The sequence below is a fragment of the Saccostrea cucullata genome, unplaced genomic scaffold (genome assembly GCF_032062105.1).
Source record: "Saccostrea cucullata isolate Sc308-1 unplaced genomic scaffold, CSIRO_AGI_Scuc_v1 ctg1483, whole genome shotgun sequence".
Taxonomy (NCBI): domain Eukaryota; kingdom Metazoa; phylum Mollusca; class Bivalvia; order Ostreida; family Ostreidae; genus Saccostrea; species Saccostrea cuccullata.
This window is the reverse complement of record NW_026932763.1, coordinates 170,370-191,451: the sequence shown is the minus strand read 5'-3', so window position 1 is coordinate 191,451 and position 21,082 is coordinate 170,370. Positions and strand designations below refer to the sequence as shown.

The 21,082-nt window shown below is 32.2% G+C and overlaps 1 protein-coding gene across 1 annotated transcript in view; it reads left to right on the top strand.

The window, feature by feature from the left end:
• Positions 1–153: 153 nt before the first annotated feature.
• LOC134236035 (receptor-type tyrosine-protein phosphatase T-like) overlaps positions 154–21,082 on the top strand; it is a 56,254-nt gene continuing 35,325 nt past the window's right edge. Inside the window, exons 1-7 of the mRNA XM_062718212.1 lie at positions 154–1,540; positions 1,806–2,048; positions 2,550–2,804; positions 3,125–3,259; positions 19,805–20,038; positions 20,290–20,544; positions 20,806–20,934. Of these exons, the coding sequence (XP_062574196.1) occupies positions 1,489–1,540; positions 1,806–2,048; positions 2,550–2,804; positions 3,125–3,259; positions 19,805–20,038; positions 20,290–20,544; positions 20,806–20,934 (1,303 nt within the window). The 5' untranslated portion in view covers positions 154–1,488. The remainder of the gene's footprint in view (positions 1,541–1,805; positions 2,049–2,549; positions 2,805–3,124; positions 3,260–19,804; positions 20,039–20,289; positions 20,545–20,805; positions 20,935–21,082) is intronic.

The window sequence follows — 21,082 nt, the reverse complement described above, 5'->3', positions numbered from 1 at the left end:
GAATTTATGCGCACACGGTTCACTGTAATATGTATTCGAATAAAACATTCAGTAAAATACAATAAATATTGCATGTGGTTAAGTGTAACATTGAAAATTTCACCCTCGAAAGCCATTGTCAACCTCGGCTGCGCCTCGGTCGAGTGAGTTGCCATTTTAAATCTTATTTGACCGATATCAAAAGTTTAGTTTGAAAATTTTGAATTACAAAGGGGGATCTTTTGAAAAGGCCATTTTAACGAGCTACAATTACTTCATTTTTAATGAAGGATATGGAGATTTTGAACAGTATTCAATACCAAATTCCATAAAACAATATAAAATAGAAGCAGAGCAAACACGGACCTCTTAAACATCAGAGGTAGGATTAGGTGCCATGTAGGATTGGGCATCTCCTGCTCACCGGTCACATCTGCTGCTTGCTCCTTGTCATGATCGACAAATAACGGACAAAAGTGTGTAAGTGAACGTCAGCATTTGACACTATGATATATTGTATTCGATAACAGTGTCATTGTTTCGTACATTGAACTTACAAATAATGTCTTTTAACACGGCTGCTAATATTCTTGTTTCCTCAACTTGTTTGTCAATAATATACCTCTCTCAGAAATGGTTCATACGTAGAGCATACTCTAACGTATCGAATCAACTGAGATGTATAAATGCCATATGTAGCTAATGAAAGTATATTGCTGGATAAGTAAGGGTAGTTGACGATAGGAAAGTAAAAGTAATCACGTTTATTACAGAGCTTAGATGTTAGATAACTATTAACGTCTTTTTCAAGTTATATATCCATGTATGAAAAAGATGTGTCAGACTCTGTCGTATCTTTTATCTCAAGCTCACCAGGGCATATTGCATTGACATAGGAATGGAAATTACTATTGTTAATTGACAATACGGCGTTTATATATCTAAATATTGAGTTGAAAGCAAAAGCAAGTGTTTTCTTCTTTTAACGAATAATATTTTCCATAAATTCTGCTTCATATGAATATAAAACGTTCGCTAAATACGGAGTGCAATTTTTACCCATTAGAAATCCAATCGATTATTGGAAGAGCAGGCCTCTGGGCAATAAATCTTAGACAAGCACCCTTTTAACCTCAATCTCATTTTAAATAAAGTTGTATAATATAATCAGAAAAACTAGTCTCCATAACCTACAGTGGAATTCGAACCAGAGACGTAAGTATTGACTTACTTTGCGAAACTACCTCTCGCGAAGAAAAAAGAATAATACAAATAGTCTTAGTGATCGGAAGGAGAGAATATCTTCGTTGAAACGGAAGACTTTTAATAAAATCAACAATGATTCATTATTATGCACTGCAATTTGTGCATGGTAAGTTAAGGAGCAAATACTCAGTAACATAACCTTTTTATAGCTGAGAGGTCCCTTACAATCTAAGTCAAGTGTCTTGTTTAAGGCGTTGCGCTCTTGTTCTCACATAACTTCCTCATATAGTTATTCCTACCACCATGCTACAAATCGGTCTTCTTTTGTCAGTTCTCTGTATTATCCGTGGATATGGTAAGTTTTCTTGCGAGATAGTTTCTTGTAAATCATTAAATTCGAATGATTTAAAAAAATATGTAAAGAATCCTTAACATTATTGGACGTTATATAAATGCATTAATCTTAAAAGGACACTATAATATTGTTACGACTACAACAGTCTAGCACATTATTGCTGTTGAAAGTGCCACTTATAAATGTTGTTCATTTTATATAGTCTTCAAAAAGAGTATATCATGAAGTTATTTTGTGTTTTTCACTAAGATTTTTTTTAATATAGAAAATATAGCTTTGAATAAACCAACTTGGCAATCACATCCGTTTTACTCTTCAATCTATCAAGATGGTAGTTTCCACTCCAATAACGTTGTTGATGGTCTAAGGACTGATCTTTCAGCCTTCGGAGGACAATGTGCTATATCAAAGGATGGGTACACATCCGCCACCTTGTGGGTAAACTTGACGTCCATCTACAGTATACACGACATAAGGATATATTACAGGACGGATAATAGTCCTTGGGGTAATTTTAGTGTAAATAGTTATTGTTTAACTTCAGGTAATCATTACGGTCAGCATTTTTTTGCTCATCATATTTCTAATCTTTAAGTTCAGGCTTTGTGGAGAATCGTATTATACATTTAATCTTTAAAATATCATTGATGAATTTTGAAACTTACTTCTTAATTTCATCCAGATGTGAAATGTTATTTTTGCATGAATTTTCAAATTTGTTTCAGTATTATTAAAAAAAACTTCTCAGACTAATGTAACAAATAGTTTTTAATGTCCAGAAAGTTCGTTTTTTTTTTCATCTAGGGAAAAATAGCAATTGTTGGCTCTAAACTTTTTTCTACCTGAAAAAAAAAATCAAGGCATGAAAACCGGTTGTTTTTGCAATCACTGCAAAAAAATCTCAGCCAAAAATACATCGAATTCCTTATGTTATTCATGCAAGAAGTGGATAAAAGAGATCGTCTGAAACTTGTAGACGGTATTAGATTAATATTACACTTTTTTGTAGGTCCCTCAAATGGTTACACAACACGTATTTTAGGATTTTATGTCTATGTTTCCAACACGACAAACAGACTTGACGGTTATCTATGTTTTCATGACACAAACTATACAAGATCCACAGTTCCAGCCGTTATTGATATACCGTGTCCTGTACATGGACAATTTGTGATCTACTATAACGAGAGACCTCAGAATTCACCATATCAAACACAGTACTCCAATTATGCACACACTGAATTATGTGAAGTTGAGGTGAATGGTATGGGTATTTTTTTTCAATTTTCGATTTTTTTTTTTACATAAGCTTTGGAGAAACATGTAGGTCTATTTTTTTTCAGAAAAGACTACTTACCCCCCTTTTTTTTTAAATTATAAATATATATCATATTTTGTCTAGGGATTAAAATAAAAACACTTTCCTTTGAAACTATTGTTTTACACGATTGCTTTGAATTACAAACAAGCATTATCTTCGTATCAGTTTTAAAAAAAAATGGAAAATAATTAACAAAAAGTAACTTAATTAAAAACAAAAATTAGTTCATTTAATTTAACTAGGGAAAGTTCCTGCTCTTTAAGGTTGCAAGAAAACTGGAGCATATGGTCCAGATTGTTCTCTCCTCTGTCCTGATACCAACTGTCGTTATTGTCACATAGAGACGGGTGCTTGTCAGGGATGTAAACCTGGGTATAAGGGACATCACTGTGAACTACGTAAGTAGACACTTGTACTTTGGATGTGATCACATACGGCTTTTATTACGAAGAGATATTCATCCTGAAAAGAAAGACACAATATCATTTATCGATAACTTGCAAGGAAGAACAAGAGTGGCAAAGAACAACTTTTGAGTCCTTGTTCGTAGACGATTGTTTGACTGATTTTATATTGTTTAACGTCCCTCTCGAGAATGTTTTACTCATATGGAGACGTAAACGTATGCCAGTGAAGGGCTTAAAATTTAGACCTATACTCGGCATTCAGAGCCATTGAGCAATGAGGGTTTTTTTTTTATTGTGCCACCGTTCACGGTAGCTCAGTCGGTAGAGCGCTCGCTCTGTGATCGGGAGATCATGAGTTAGTATCTCGACTGGGACTGACGTGAAAGTTGCACGTCCTTCGTATTAGACCTTAAAAACCGAGGCCCCGTGTCAGCGGCAGGCGTTGGCACGATAAAGATCCCTCACTGCTCTATGGCCCAGAGTGTCGAATAAATGCAAAATGTGAAGCCCTCCACTGGAAAACTATGATGTCACTATGTGAGTGAAAAATTATCAAAAACGGGCGTTAAATAAACAATATACAATAAATCAATCAAACAATCTTTTTCCCGCCAGTGCATACTGCGAAACGGGATCTACGTTTTCAAGGTCATATCCGAAAGATCCGGCCGTGACTTTCACTTCTAGTGTCGTACGCTTGTCGTAGGAGTAGTCAATACTAATGTTTACGTCTTAGGTACGATGCGGCCTCGCGAACGAGAATCGAACTCAGGCCTCCCAATTACGAAGCGAACGCTCTACCACTAAGTTACCTGATCGGTCGTAAGTAGATGAAAGATTTATCATAATTAAAAAAAATGCTTTCATTTCTTAATATCCAAATCCATTTTTTAAATTATTTTTCTAAGGAATAGTTTAAGATTTAAAAAATACAAATATTTAAACCAGGTATTATTAATGCCAACTAGAAACATGTTAATTATGGCTACATGTTACATGGTCCATAATATTGTACTGACGGACTTATTCATATACAATTCTTAAAGCTTAAATAGCCAAATCATAGCACTATCAGATAGATGGAACCGCACCGATTCCTGGAAGTATTAGGTACATGTATCAGAAAATTAGTATCTCGACTGGGACTGACGTGAAAGTTGCACGTCCTTCGTATTAGACCTTAAAAACCGAGGCCCCGTGTCAGCGGCAGGCGTTGGCACGATAAAGATCCCTCACTGCTCTATGGCCCAGAGTGTCGAATAAATGCAAAATGTGAAACCCTCCACTGGAAAACTATGATGTCACTATGTGAGTGAAAAATTATCAAAAACGGGCGTTAAACAATATACAATAAATCAATCAAACAATCTTTTTCCCGCCAGTGCATACTGCGAAACGGGATCTACGTTTTCAAGGTCATATCCGAAAGATCCGGCCGTGACTTTCACTTCTAGTGTCGTACGCTTGTCGTAGGAGTAGTCAATACTAATGTTTACGTCTTAGGTACGATGCGGCCTCGCGAACGAGAATCGAACTCAGGCCTCCCAATTACGAAGCGAACGCTCTACCACTAAGTTACCTGATCGGTCGTAAGTAGATGAAAGATTTATCATAATTAAAAAAATTGCTTTCATTTCTTAATATCCAAATCCATTTTTTAAATTATTTTTCTAAGGAATAGTTTAAGATTTAAAAAATACAAATATTTAAACCAGGTATTGTTAATGCCAACTAGAAACATGTTAATTATGGCTACATGTTACATGGTCCATAATATTGTACTGACGGACTTATTCATATACAATTCTTAAAGCTTAAATAGCCAAATCATAGCACTATCAGATAGATGGAACCGCACCGATTCCTGGAAGTATTAGGTACATGTATCAGAAAATTTCAGATTTCAGAACCTAAGAAATCTAATTTTTGTGGAAAATTATACATGTATATTAAGAAAAAGATTGTGTTTACCCTAACACAGATCTTCCTCCGTATTGTACAAGTGCGCAGACAAGTTGAAGAAGTGACATAAACCATGGTCTATAGTATCTTAGAATTAATGCTGATAGACCAGGGATTTTGATACAATCTTTTAAAATGATTATGAAAAAACCTTCTCACAATCGCATGCTGAAATTAAATGAATAACAATTTCTAACTAAAATACGTGACCTTGAAATACAAGAAAACGACGAAATGGTAGATACAACAATTGATGTTTCCGGCTTTTATATTGTGCCATTAACTGTATGCTTTAGAGAGCAGTTTTGAAGCCATATCCTTGCTTTACTGACATTTTTCCTAATTGTTTTCGCTTTATATGTTATATGTAATCTTAAAGCAAATACGTGATTTTGAATTATTGTGTAAATTTAAACGGTTTATCTTAAACTGTCAATTCTATCTTAATATACATCCATATTGTATTTATTGAATTATTAGATGACAGTTTCATCATGCAATAATCATATAATTACGTAAATTATCATATCTGTATTAATATTACTTATTCGTAGTAATGTTAAAAGGCAGATATAAATTTAAGGGGGTGTGTCTCTCTTTCTTTTTGAACAAATCATGTCAGAAAAAATACATTTTAACACTAACAGATATATCCAAATCTAAACTTGGCTATATATACAGCACATAAAAGACATTTTTATATACAAAATACTTTCCGCTTCTTTTTAACATGTTATAATTTTTAGAGTCTTTTCTACTCTTCTTCCCTATTTATGTAAAAAAAAAAAACAATTAACCCTACAATCTTTGACATAATTTTGTCCTTCCTTGAGTAAGAAAAAGCATTTCTTCAAAAAGCTATCAATACTTCGGGGTACAAAACAGTACACTTAAGTCTCTACCAAAAAGAACATAAATGAATTGCAAAAACAAAGTGCTCTTCAATTTTCTCTACATGTTGCTGCTTTGCAATGTATAAAAAGACGGCAATTAAACTACATTTAGCATTAATTTATCCCTCTTCTAAGGAATCCTATTTTTTCAAAAAAACTCAGCTAATAGTGTGATATTAGGTAATGCAATCCTCGTATGATGACATAGGTTTTTGCAAAAACTGTTATTAACTTAAATATATACCAAATAGAATAATGTCTTTTAGAAGAAAGCTTTTCAATATACGAGGGTTGATCCAAAAGTTTGTGGAATTGCTTTCCAAAATTTCATTGTGATTTGATGAAAGCAAACAACAGTTATATTTATAATATAGAGTCAAAATGAACCAACATTAGAAAATTTCACCAATTTCCAATTACCAATAAGGTCGCAAGAGTTTTCTGAAATTCGATTGTTGTGCAACACGGGGGAGATTTCGACGTTATGTTAAATTTGATATTTCACGTCGCATTATAGAAGCATCTCACCCTATTGTCTAATTCGAATACGTAATTCTACAAAATGCTGCCCTTTTTTCCATTTTTTTTTTCTCAACAAAAACCCGGATATTTTTTTCTCAACAAAAATCCGGATATCATCTCGCACCACCTTACCTTTTTTTTTTCATTTATATCTCAAAATACTCCAAGCTTTCCATATGATGTTTGAATATAAGTATGATGATAAATGATGATAAATATTGTTTAGTAAAAGAATTTTAAAAATGTATATTTTTTCTATATAATCATTCAATCTTAAAAAAAACGTTGACAAAAGCAATGACTCCTCTTCAGGTATCTTCATTCTTTATTGTACTTGTAATATTAAATAATTTCCCAGATATTAAAAGAAGCAAGTATTTTAGAACTATCAGCATCAGAATTATGCATTTGAAGCAGTTTTTACATGATTTTTTTTATAATACTGTCGACTTTGAACGTACGGTTTTTAAGTTCACATATACTTCTGTATATATAAGTTTCCCATATTTAATTATATGGCAACCAGTCCTTTTTTGCAATAATTGCTAAATTCAAACGATAATAAATGAAAATGAATTAAGTGTTTTGTTTTGTACTTCTAACCATTAAAATTGTGAGGGTGGAAATACCTTAACCTTTTCGCTACCGTACAGATATGAAGTTCAAATTACGTACAGTGCCGTGACAGTTTTTATTACGTTTAATCTATGACGTAACGTTACTTTGACGTCACAAACAAGGGAGGTAAAGGTAAAAAAACGTTTTCGCCTTTCACTTTTTGCAGAAAATGGTTTAAAGACAGCAATAAAGAATAAATTCTAAAAAACGAAACGATACATGCAAAATTCATGCACAAATAATATATTTTCAGTAGATTATGTACTAGAGGTACCTTTATTTATAATAATAAAAGTTAGAGTGATTTTAAATGAAATAAAATAAATATTAAATATAGGTTAACAAACTAAATAAAGTATAAAATAAGTTATAACTGATAATTTTCAATTAAAGTTTATTCTTTTTATTCTTTACTAACTTGGGTATTTAGTTATATAGCTATACGCCCCTTTGGATCCACACTTGTACATACACTTTTACATGACCACACACATATCTATTGGTCAGTGTTTGAAATGCTTAGTTTCCATTGGTTAGTGTTTTGTCTTTGTGGGGTTGTGAGTTTTATTCAGTTTAGACTCTAGAATTCTAATTTCAAATTGGTGAAGACTTGGTTTATTCTGTTGCTGACTGTAATTTATTTCTAAAGACATAAAGACCTAAGACACTTCCAGAAATGTAACACCACAAAGTAAAGAAAGTATTTAATTGCATAGGAGAAAGTTCAATTCCGTAAATTGGACATATTCATTGTTTCCCTTTTTTCCAAATTGTCCGAATTATAAACAGCTAAAGATGTCAACATAATAAACGTATAAAACTACAACTGGTGTTTTCCATCATATTGCCGGGAATACCCGCTACAAAATGGCGCCCAACGGAAAATCCACATGTAGGCCTAGACTCGAACAACCCAGACTTATGATTCCAGAAATATCCGATCAACCAAGCGCTTTAGTGACACTGATCAGTGACTGTGAGTAACTAATTCGAATTTTCTCTATTGACATTTCACGTGAGGATCATCTGCGCAGACCATCAACAACGCTGGATTAAAGTTTATTTATTTGATAAGCATTATATTTAGTATTTGTTTATTTATTTATTCAGCACTATACTGTATTTGGTGTAAAATTATTCATCTTTTATTGAATTTTGCCTGGCCAGATAAGAAGTGTAAGAATTTTGAAAACACGTGTTGCTGAAAACAGAGACAGAAATTTTTCGGTCATTTTGCATTGTTGATTATTTCCATATTAATTAATTATTATAGTAATTTTTTAGTACAAATATTTAAAATTACTTTGACTTAGATTTTTCAGGTCAAGGCCCTCTTTCTCCTTGAATGTGTCCCTCTTAAAACTTTAAGTTTTTTTTTTCCATTGAAATCTTTCTATAAGAAGAATCTTTTCCCCCCATAAAATACTACTTTAGAGTTCTTGTAACTGTATAATAAATTTTCCAAAGTATTCGAAAAAAAAATTAATTACACATCTATCTCACCGTGTATTAAAACTACCATAATTAAAATCAATAGAATGTGACAAGGACACATATGGGCAAAATTGTGGACACAAATGTGGAGCTTGTCTGGGATATAAACAATGTCATCACATCAATGGGTCGTGTCTTGAAGGTTGTCATGCTGGATATGAGGGAACATTTTGTAATAACGGTAATGTTTTACTAAATTAAAAGAGAATAATTATTCATATTTTTAACCAGGAAATGGACATTATTTCACGAATTGGACCGATGTTTCCATATTTTCAGGAATGTGAAGCATGAAAAAAAATCCGGTCTCATTCGGATTCGAACCAAGTCTTTCTTCGTGGCTTTAGATCAGAGGTGCTAACCACTGCGCCATGCAGGCGACTGAAAATGTATGTCAGTATCTCTAAAAAAAATTTCTTTACAGAGTGTTCAGCGGGTAAGTTTGGAAATAACTGTCAACGAAATTGTAACGAAAACTGTGGTGATCCCTTAAAGTGCGACAGAACGACAGGGGAGTGTGAAGGAGGGTGTCAACCAGGCTGGAAGGGACCTCATTGTACAGATAGTAAATATTTCGTTCAAAAGATAATTAACTATTCCCATGGATAAATGTACAGTGCATTTAAACGACTAACTTTAAAAAAAAATCAAATTTTTGAATGGTATAGTATATGGTGTACGTGTTTAACTTAAGTATCTGTTTACCAAATTTATAATTCTGATTTTCTCTTTCTTTTAGCTATTTGGCTTATGGACCTGTTTACAAAATTTTAATTAATACTTCTTCAATTCGAAATTCCTATGTTCAAATAGAAAAGTAAATGTATATACATGGATTACAAGTGGTAAATATTATAGTATCTTTTACCTGAATTAAATTCATGTGGTCAACAAAAGTACATGTATTCCTATATACGTATATTGTTCACTTATTTGAATTCAACAAACATTGTTTATATGCATATTATTTTCACCCAATTTGAAATCAATTAAAGTAGTTTTACATGCATACTGGCAGTATATCGTCATCCAATTTGAATTCAACTAAATTAGGTATATATCTTAATTTCTTTTTAAATCGTATGTCTAAAGCTTTACAAATGATAAACATATAACAACAAACAAAATGGATTTTTTTTACATTTTAAATTTTTTATTTTTTATTTCAAAAAACTCTGACCAGAATGTGACGGTGGATTTCATGGTAAGAATTGTAGTTTACCATGTGGTCACTGTCTGAAGTCTGCCCTGTGTCATCCACTGAATGGATCCTGTTTAAACGGATGTGACGCGGGTTATAAAGGATCATATTGCAACAAAAGTAAATAGAATGTTAAGGGATGAAATTTTTTCTTTAATGCGTGAATCTTGTATTAATTTGATTAGAATACTCGGAAAAAAATTCATTACCCAACAATTGAGCTGAAGATTGCTTTTTCCATAAATCTGACAAGATAGTTGTTTGTTTGCCTCTCCAGTAATATCAGCATTTATGCGCCTTTAAAAAGGGAAGGCCTGGTGTAGGGTGGAACCCCCTTGTAATTTGCAAAGTTTCAAAATCTATAAACTTGAACCAAGAATTTGTGACTTTTGACATCTTCATGCTCCCCAAAAATGCTGCGCCCTCCTCGAAAAGACAGATTTATGTGAACATGAGATCAAAAAGTAATAGGTTTAAAAAGTCACGAGTACATCCCCCCACTCACATTTTTTTTCACGTTTTGAAATTAGATTACATTTAGTTTGTTTGTTTCATTTTTTTATCAAGGTATTCATGATATGAATTATGTTTTTACTAGGGTGGAACCCCCATCCTTCTGGAAAAGATAATCTGAATTGGCGCCTTGTGTTAATGTCTTCTCATACGTTTTTACAGCGTGTAGCAATGGATGGTTTGGCATGGATTGCTTAAAACAATGCGGCTACTGTAAGGGTAATGTACCATGCAATCATGTGACCGGATCCTGTTTTGGGGTTTGTGATTCTGGGTATTCTGGAGAGAAATGTACAGATAACGTTTCTTCTCTTCTCCTTGCTATCCAAAGCGAAATGCTGAACTTGATGAGGGAATTCATGTCCTATAAAAGACGAGAATCTCAACTTAGAAGAAATTTCACATCTCCAACGGACTTCATATAAAGAAATTATTCGCTAAATAATAATGAGATGTGTCAATTTACACCTCAGATGTATAGGAAAAAATGTAGTCTTTGTGATTGTAAAGAAATATATGTCTATTTCCATAACAATTCAATGTTTACTTAGATTCAAAAGCCTAGCTTGCTTGACGGAATTTGGAAAGTTCAGACTGAAAATTTCAATTTGAAAATTTAAAAAAATATATATATATACTCAACAAAAAAAGAAACGCATATTCAGATTAAACATGATAATCTAAGTTTTCAGTTTATACCTTATTTTTTAAAAAGTGATTTTAGAGGGTTTTGATAAAAATTAAGCATATCATGTGTTGCGAGAAGAAAAGTGAAGTTTATGTCATGGTCGACGCCTTCAAATTCTTGGGGCATACCGTCTAAACTAATCCATATGTCCTATGCGACGTCTAAGCGCTGGTGGATTTCCAATGTACGGATGTCTTGCACGAATACCAGGTCCTCAGTCTCTTGCAAACAATTTATGCACTTTTATGCTGATTTTTTCATCCAGCAATTGTAGCAGCAGTTTTACAGCAAGTTCTGAATCGCGTGAGGTGCTGAAGGGGGAGGGGGTCAGATGGTCCTGACTGGGTGTGGTTACCTGCGGACGGCTAAGTCTTGGTCTTTCGACGATAGTTAAACGGCTGCAAGGCCCATTGATGTATTCCGAATGCAGTTGCAACTTCCTGTTGCGTAGCTCCGTTTAGTAGCATCGTTAGCCTGGTTGTGTTCATCTTTGTTTCGGCGTGGCATTGCAGCATCAACACTGCAATCAAATCTTAAATATGGGTTTAATAGGAGTGTTGATAGTTTCTCTAAATTCAAAATTTCAACGAAAATAGACGTCCGATTGAGAAGAAATCATGAAAAACACTACTTTCATAAACGCGTTTAATCAAGGGAGATAATTCAACACTTGGGTTTTAAAACCCCATGTTCTCCTTTAAATATGTCACAGGTATCCAATGATATAAAAGATAGTTGTTCCATGTACATTAGAAAAAATTCTTTGACGAGTAAAGCATTATGCGTTTCTTTTTTTGTTGAGTATATATAAGACAATTGTCAGGATAGATGAAGTAGAAAATGATGTTTTTCCCATTAAGTTTTGTCATTGATGCATTTGTAACTGTTCTTTGTAAAGAGCCAGTTAGATATGTTGTTAAGCGATCGAATTAAAATGTTTCAAGCAAGTCTGAATGATATGATGGCACGAGTGATTGTATCCGAAGGCCTCTTTAATAATTATTTCCCTTGGCAATGAACAAAATTGCTTTATTTGTTCTACCGATTAATATTTCTGCATTGTGTTACCCTATTTCCCACGTATATGTACATACCTGAAAGTCTTACCTTAATATTTGAATCTTTTATCTTGTATTTCTGTATGTTTTTTACAATAAACCATTATCAAAATAGAATAATTTTAAGCGAAAGAAGAAAAGTGATGCATTCTTTAATACGTTTACGTTAAATACGGTACATTAATACGCAAAGTTAAAATGACAAATCAGAGTATTTATCTTACTGATTCATTTCTCTCTTTCTATTTAAAAAGATAGAACACTTTGTTAAGAGACAACAATTAATATTATGAGTAGATGAAGTATGTATATTTTTTTTTCTTTAGCGAACAGTTCTCAAGAATGCATATACTTACTTCATCTTATGACGTTGTTAATTACTGCTTTGTGTATTCCTTTTTTTAAAACTGTATTTGATAATACGTTTAAAACCACATTAAAAGTAATAGCTATAATTTTTATATTTCATTGGCAGTTTCAGTAGAAACTAATTTTTAATTGATTTATATTGGTTATAAATCTTTGCGATATTACCTTAATGACAGAAAAAAAGTCATTCATCAACTGACTTACAGGATAATTACGGAAAAAAAAAAACAATTTAATCTCTTTATTTAATTTCTTGATGTCTTCTTATCTGCATTTTAATGAATGCTATGGAGAAGTGATTGCATAATGTAGAATTAAATGTTAAATGAATAAATATTGAAATAACTTTAAAAAAAAAAGCGTAATGGACATGTTTCAATAATCTTGCATATCTTGGGTATTAAAAAATTGAACCTGTTTGATATCTCTTCGGTGATGAGGTCACTTTGGGATGTTAAAGTGAGCGATTTTGATTTTACCATACTTTGAAAATTTCATCTTTCTTAAATGTTTTACTGTACTTAATTGTTCCAGTTTGCATGCGTTTTATATGTAAACTTAAATTTATTCAAAGTTTTCAATGTCATACCAGTTATGCAAATACATATATTTGAGAGTAGCATAGGTGCATCGATATCGGGACGGGGGTCTTAGGCACATAAATGTTTTGCAAATATTTACTAGTAACGGCATTGAAAATTTGGGGCTTACCTTTGAGGGAGATATCCATTTTCAATTTGTTACAGACGGCTATGTACAATGTATAAGAAAAAAAAGAGTTTGGATGAGAGCCCTTCTACTTGTCTTCTCCTTGTTCCCAATGAAGTTAAATGAGTACGTGTACATTGAAACGTTTTTTTTTTTATTTCAAGATATAATTGATACAAATTGATTCTCTCATTTACTAAAATCTAGGTCTTTAGTTTTTTTTAATACTTTTTTTAATCAAAGTCCGTTAAATGTGCCCAAGGTAAATTTTTTTTTGTATACTCTTAACACACATTGAAATATTTTTTTTTTTCAAAGTGCGTTGAATGTGTCCCAAAATCAACGCACTTTGAAAAAATTTTCAAAATGCCTTGATTTTATTCCAATTTTAACCCACTTTAATTTTTTTTTTTCCAAAGTGTGTAATTTTTCCAAACTGCGTCGCCACAAGGCACCTATACTTGATCGACATTGAATAAAAGACGCTCCAAAGAAGAGGATTAGGGTTTTGATGTTTACCATGCTTGTTCTCAGAAAGGATATCATTTATCCACGCATACATTTGCTGAGATTTGACCATTTCTAACAAATGATCTGTTTTTTGAGGAAAAAATTGGCTTGCATGGTAAAAAGTGTAAGAATCAGGAAAATCTTTAAGTTTCTGTGACAGAACGCGAAGGAGCATGTCATCTGATTGTCTATATCACGAAATCAGTGCATGGATAGAACGATTTCAGATACGCATTAAATACGAGAGAACTACGTTGAAAAAACCCACTGAAGCCCTATATATTTTTTTATTATATTTAATTAAATTTAATTAATTAACGATCTTTTTGATCAACCCTCTAATTAACGCACGTGCATACACTGTACAAACGGCACAAGCACAAACGGCACCTTATTATTCATTCTTTTGTTTTCAAAATACTTTATCAATATATACATGTATAGGTATGTATAGTTGACAATGTTCAGATATGAAATTTTAAAAAAAAATCATTCTTTGCAAATGATATGTCATTAATATCGATATCTGGAAAATTGCATCAGTCATTTTTTTTTTTCGTATGTAAATTTTTGCAAAATTCATATTGATCAAAGGTGACATCCAACACTATTTTAAAAGTGTAACTAAGATATGTAATAATGAACTTATATGAGAAATATAAATGGTGGTGTTGCATGTGATAGGGCTAAATTTCAGCAAAGATTATTCATTTTTCAGTATCATTTAACAATTTTACACGATCATTCCATGATTCGCGCGTATTAATGACTTTAAAGTTAAAAAAACAATACGTCAGTTTTGTGCCTGTAGAATTTAGTCCTTCTATTCTTTTCTTTAATGCATAACATCAAAAAACTATACAAAGAAGATTTAAATATCGTAATATTTCGACCAATTACTGCTTATACTGTACTTTGTTCTTTTTAACATTTTTTTCTCATTTGATGCTTTTAGAAAAAAGTACTGTGGAATAACACTCCATGATTTATGGTTATGTCTAAATGATCGATATGCATTGAAAGTAAAGTATATGTATTAAAAGTAAAGTAAACATGCTCAACTAAAAATGATGGTGTGATCAGGAGACTTGGAGGAGTAAAAATACCTTGTCGACTTGTCACATCCACCGTGCAAATATTTTCTTGTCACAACAGTGCAAACCGACAGAAATGACCTTATAATATATGTTTCAAAAAGGAAACATTTCATCGTATATGTAGTTTTCTAATCTCAAAACTTCCTGGATTTACAAGTAAAATAAATGTACAAACAAACAAAATGTTGCTTTCATTTTATGTTCCGAAAAGAATTTTAAAAGTCTTTTGGATTAAAGAAATGTCATAGTTTGACCACAGATGTGCCTCTTCGTCAAATAATTTTTCTAGAGGAAGCTATGCGTATTTTTTTTAAAATTCCTAGTATTATTATTTATTACAATTTAAAAGTTTTGGAACTGGTTACTATGGATCAAACTGTTCCCCTCCCCTGCACTGACAATTGTGGTAAAGTCTATTGTCATGTGAAACTAAAGTGTGTTGGTTGTGTAAACCTGGATATCAGGGATATCAGTGTATTAATAGTAAGGAATAACATTCATTTGTACATAAACTTCTTTATTTGTAGAAAAAGCAACTGTGAACATCTTTATTTTAGATTTAAGTAAAGGTTACATTTAAAGTATTCATAGAGGCATGCATAGATATTTGCGAAATATATGTATTTTTTTAAATTTAACTACATATCTATTGACAACGTGATGTGTGTGTGTCTTTATCAGTCTCTCTAAGTGTCTGTAATATAAAATAACTTGTCAACAAATTTCGAGCGGATGGGAATATGGCTTTTATATTTTACAGATGTATTCCTTAAGAGAGGGCCTTTCTAAGGGTACCAACCCACATAAGCTGTGCTTCCAGGGTATCGGCTCTTCATAAACACATTTCTTTTTACGAAAAAAAAATACTCCGTAGTAAGTTTTTATATCTTCATTTTAAAGAGAAATATTTTGATAACAGACGATCTACTGGCCAAACAAATCACGTTAAAAAAATTCAATATCTGTGTATGAAGATTTATACAATGTAAAGTAATAGCCTTTCTACAACAATCATATATGTCCTGCTTTGGTTACGGACGTCTAATTATTATCAAGATATTAAAAGAAATGTAAATAACATTTACTTAAATTCCCTGGTTGATTTATATGTTTCTCTGGGTTGTAATATTAAAAGCGTATTGTTGTCCCTACTAGTGAAATCAATTGGAGTAAAAATGGTTTCTGTAGAAGTATACCTCTTGATATTGTCAATCTGTTGTTCACATGAATATGGTAAGTTTTTGCCTTTGATTAATTCACATTTTGACATGTGTTTAGAGTAAGCTATTAACCATGTTTTCAATAAAACTTATTTTTTAATTTGGCATTAGAAGATTGATTTTCATACATTTAAAAACAATCCTCCATTTTTTTTACTTAAAGTGTGGGTAGGATGGTGTCGTAGAATGTACTAAGAAACGTAAGAATGTTAAGGCTTTATGTGAGATTAAGGATGCTTAATATGTTTTGCTCTGATTCAAATTTTTATCAATATTGGTTTTTTTTAACTAAACCGTTCGTAATCTTTCAATATTGCAATACAAAGTATAACAAGAACAACTATTAAATGTATTTGGTTTCCTTTTGATGAAATACCGACATAATAGGTTGTTACTTCAACAACTGATTGAGTTAATACTCAACGTTACTAGATTTTCTAGAGAAATATCTATTCGTGAATTGTTGGAAATGAGAAGTTTTTTGAGTAAATTTTCACTTTAAAACTTAACGAGCAATCAATGCTTTAGTTTGGTCTGTGCTAATTTGAGGTTTTTATGCACATTTAGAAGCACTTGTAGAATTAAATCCAAATTCATCTAAAATACGATTGATAAGATAAGCCTTACAAACGAAGACAGTAGAGATGTTAAGCAAATGACCGTGTACGTCTACGTGTACGTGTTACCAGGGAAATGCCCTAATTTAATGCGATTTATGTCATCAGTTTCGCATACCGTGTGGTTCTACAAGTTATACACAACGTGTAGATTTGCAAGTACAAGAAGGTGATTCAGAACCTGTAGATTCCTAAACTCAGACTGCAGAATAAATATATTTCAGCTGGTATTTGTATAAAGTTGAAAATTTATTACGTGCAACCAATGTATCTTTTTTTTTTAATTAAAATCATTGATTTATTTAATACAAATGTATTGGAAAGTGCCTTGCTTAAATTATATTTTATACGTGTCGGTACACATGTAGCTTGTTTAACCGAACACGGTAAAACTTACCCGTACGTGTAAAATCACTTCTAAGTTGACACGTACAAGTAGATATACAAGCTTAATGCTTAACCTCTCTAATATTGTTACCTGCTTTGTCAGATGGGACCAATTGGTACTGATCATATAATATATCTAAATGATAAAAAGGGTGAAATCATAAACATATAGAGTCATTTTTTTTTTTTTTTTTTTTTTTTTTTTGAATTTCAAATCCAAAGTTTTTTTTTTTAAATTTATACACGCTTTTTTGAACAGACCTCAAATAATATTGATGTCGTGATCATCAAAACAAAACGCTTGAATATCACGATGAAACAACATTGATCAAAAGATATAAATTGCATTCTATGACCTGGTAAACAGTTCGACTGTTTCATTATGAGCCAAATCATGAAATAAATCGAGAAAAAGTCTTATTATAATTGATATGGTACGCTACATTCTAATATAGTTTGTTGATATGTACTTGGACGATCATTTTTGTTATATTTATTGCATGGGAATTAATTATGAAATCAAAACACCTGGAAAATGAATATAGAATCTAGACATTATTTTAATTAAGTTGATCATTAACCCCCTTCCCCCAGTCACGCATTTTAACGCATATACCATTTCCTATTTCTAACGCAAAATCATGCATATACCGTTTCCCCGCAATCACGCATTTTCACGCACTTTAAAAAGTTAATTTAATCTTAAATTTAATGCCAATTTCCTTCTATTTTAAACTTGCAAAAATTTCATAAAATAAGAAAAGTTATTTTTGTATAAAAATATAACTTCAGAATATTATTTTTACGCTAAATTTTATAGAAACGTGTACCACGCTAAAGGGTGCTTGTGGGGAAATGGTAAATTTCTACTTCTATGACTGGACATTAAGCGTATGTTGCATAACAGTTCAGTAAGTTGTAAAGAGTTAAGTATAAAACAATTTGACGTTCAATTTTCAATGTATATGCGCCTATTTCAAAGAATTAAAACTTCACTGTTCAAATAGTGATTCCCCCAGAGAAAATCGAAGTGTACTCTTTGCTATCACTTCTCTAAACTATTAATATATTACAAAATATTTGAAAATAACATAGAATTACTTAAAAGATTGAGCTGTTATGACTTGAAGCAGTGAAAAACTTTGCTTTTCCATTCTAAAACATGTAAAATATTATAACTCCGCAGCAAATCCACGTGTCTTAATTGTATTTTTAGATCTTCGTATCTGGAAATTTTATGAAACCTTGTTTAAGTACTAGTAACCAAAATGATACTTTTATCTAACAAAATCAATGCAAAAATTATGCTTCTTGCACTGTATTTATAACGATGATAAGAGATATAATTTATAAATGAAAGAGTATGGCGAGATTAATGAGAACTAAAAACCATGTGTAAGAATTAAAACTCATAGACAGGGAGTGTGTCACGCTGCGTCTTAGGTTTATATGAAACTTGGCATACATACCTTAATCGATGTATGAATTTAAAATTCACAATAAAATTATTGATGTGGTCAATATTCGCCATGGCAACTGACATACAATTTCCATGGTCTAAAAAATCCTACAGTTAGATGAAAAATGACTCATTTGACTAATAAGAAGTCTTGAATAGAATACATCAATACATCATTTTACATTTCTTTGGATAATGTCCCCGTGCCGTGGGGATCCGGGTTAGAATAGGTCCTCATAACCCTCTTGCTTGTCGTAAAAAGCGACTAAATGGAGCGGTCCTTCGGATGTGACCGTATAAAGCGAGGCTCCGTGTCACAGCATGTGTGGCACGATCAAGATCCCTCCCTGCTCAAAGGCCGTAAGTGCCGAGCATAGGCCTAAATTTTCAGCCCTTCACCGGTAATCGTGACGTCTCCATAACAGTGAAATATTCTGAAGAGGGACGTTAAACAGTATACAATCAATCAATCGGATAATGTCCACTATTTGAGTGACCTAACCTTAAAGAAAAAAATCCCTTTTTTAAAATGGGATTTTCGAGGGAAAATGATGTAGATCTTTTGCCCTGTGTATTGATATAGAGACATTGATGATAAAAATTCAACCCAAATTTAATAGCTCTTCTATTTCCGGAAACTTAATCATTAATAATGTGCTGTATAAATTGCTGCATCTGTTCGGATTTTTAAGCCCAAGGCTAAGGAAAAAGAGGTTTAATTTGGGCTACAGTTTACTAAATGTACGAGCTAAGCTGATTTTATAATTGATTGTATGCTTTTTAACGTCCCTCTGGTGTATTTTTCACTCATATGCAGACACCACAACTTGTTAGTGGAGAGTTGCAAATATTTTGATATGTTCGGTACTCAAGACCATTGAGCAGTGTGGGATCTTTTTGTGACATCACCTACTGTGACACGTGACTTCGGTTTCTAGATCATAACATAAAAGGGGATAACGAACAGTATTCAGTCTCAAAGTAGGAACAAAGCAAACGCCGACCCCCAAAACATTACAGATGATAGTTTAGTAAATATGGTAATATTTAGCTTAATAGACCATTTATTTGAAATATCTAGACTTTTGAACATGGCTTAGAATTAAAACCAAGACAAACCTCAAAATAAAATCTTATTTTTAGTTCTATTTAGATATACATATATACCATTAAATCGTTCGTTTTATGAATGCTGGAGATATAATTGATGTTATTTTCAGAAAATTTAGCTCTGAATAGACAGACATGGCAATCCAATCAATACAATCCAGATAATAGTCTATTTGACTCCACCAATGCTGTAGATGGACTTAAAAATGATCTCAGGGCTTGGGGAGGACAGTGTTCTATATCTGATGATGGATACAGTACGTCGACCTGGTGGGTCATCCTGGACGCAATCTACAGTATTCATAATATTATGATTTATTACAGAACAGAGAACACTATTTGGGGTACGTTTATTCAATTGCATTTCTACAAAAGAAAGGATCGAACTTAACTAACAACAATTCTAAACAAGATAGTATCATTATTCAAATAAATAAATGCATTGAAATAAAAGTTTCGGACTAAAAATTGTCTATGACTTTTGAAATATACTGTTAATTTGCTTTTCATGAACAACTCATAATACTATTTATCATTTAAGGTTCATATATAAATCTTTATGTAGTAGAATATTTGTATCCGTTTTATAATTCAGATGCATCGAATGGTTATACAGCAAGATTTCTAGGTTTCTATGTTTACATATCAAATTCAACAAACCGTCTCGATGGTCATCTGTGTTTCCACGATACGAACTACACCAGTTCAACAATACCTGCAATCGCCAATATCAGTTGCCCCGTTCATGGACAATATGTCATATACTTTAATGAGAGATTTCCAGGAGTAATATATCCAAATGGATATTCTAAATATGCATTTAATGAACTCTGTGAAGTGGAAGTCTATGGTATGAAAAGATTTATAAATGATGATTCGTTTATTATAACCGGCGTTATTTTTTCTCTTTTTTTATAATCATGTTTTTATAGAACTATTTTTTTCTACTTGGTGATTCTTTGCAGTATATTTTTATTCATTTTTTTTGTTACATGTTGACTTGATGTTAAGAAAAAATATTAAGCACAAAGTCGATCCAAAGTATACAAACATATTTTTTTCCTGAGTCAAATGGAATTGATTTTCAATACCTATATAAAATTTTTTCAAGGTTGCCGAACTGGCTTCTATGGACCAGATTGTTCCCTCCCCTGTCCTGACAACTGTCGTTATTGTCACATAGAGACTGGAGTGTGTTCCTGGTGTAAACCTGGGTATCAGGGATATCAGTGTGAAAATGGTAGGATATTATTATCCCTTATAAAAGTATTTTGGTGAAAAATAGGTAAAGCATGTGTTTATGTCAGTAATTTATAGTATAAAACCTTAACAGGATTATTGTTCAAGGATTCATGTTTACCTTTTTCCATAACCGGTTCCTTCTTCAA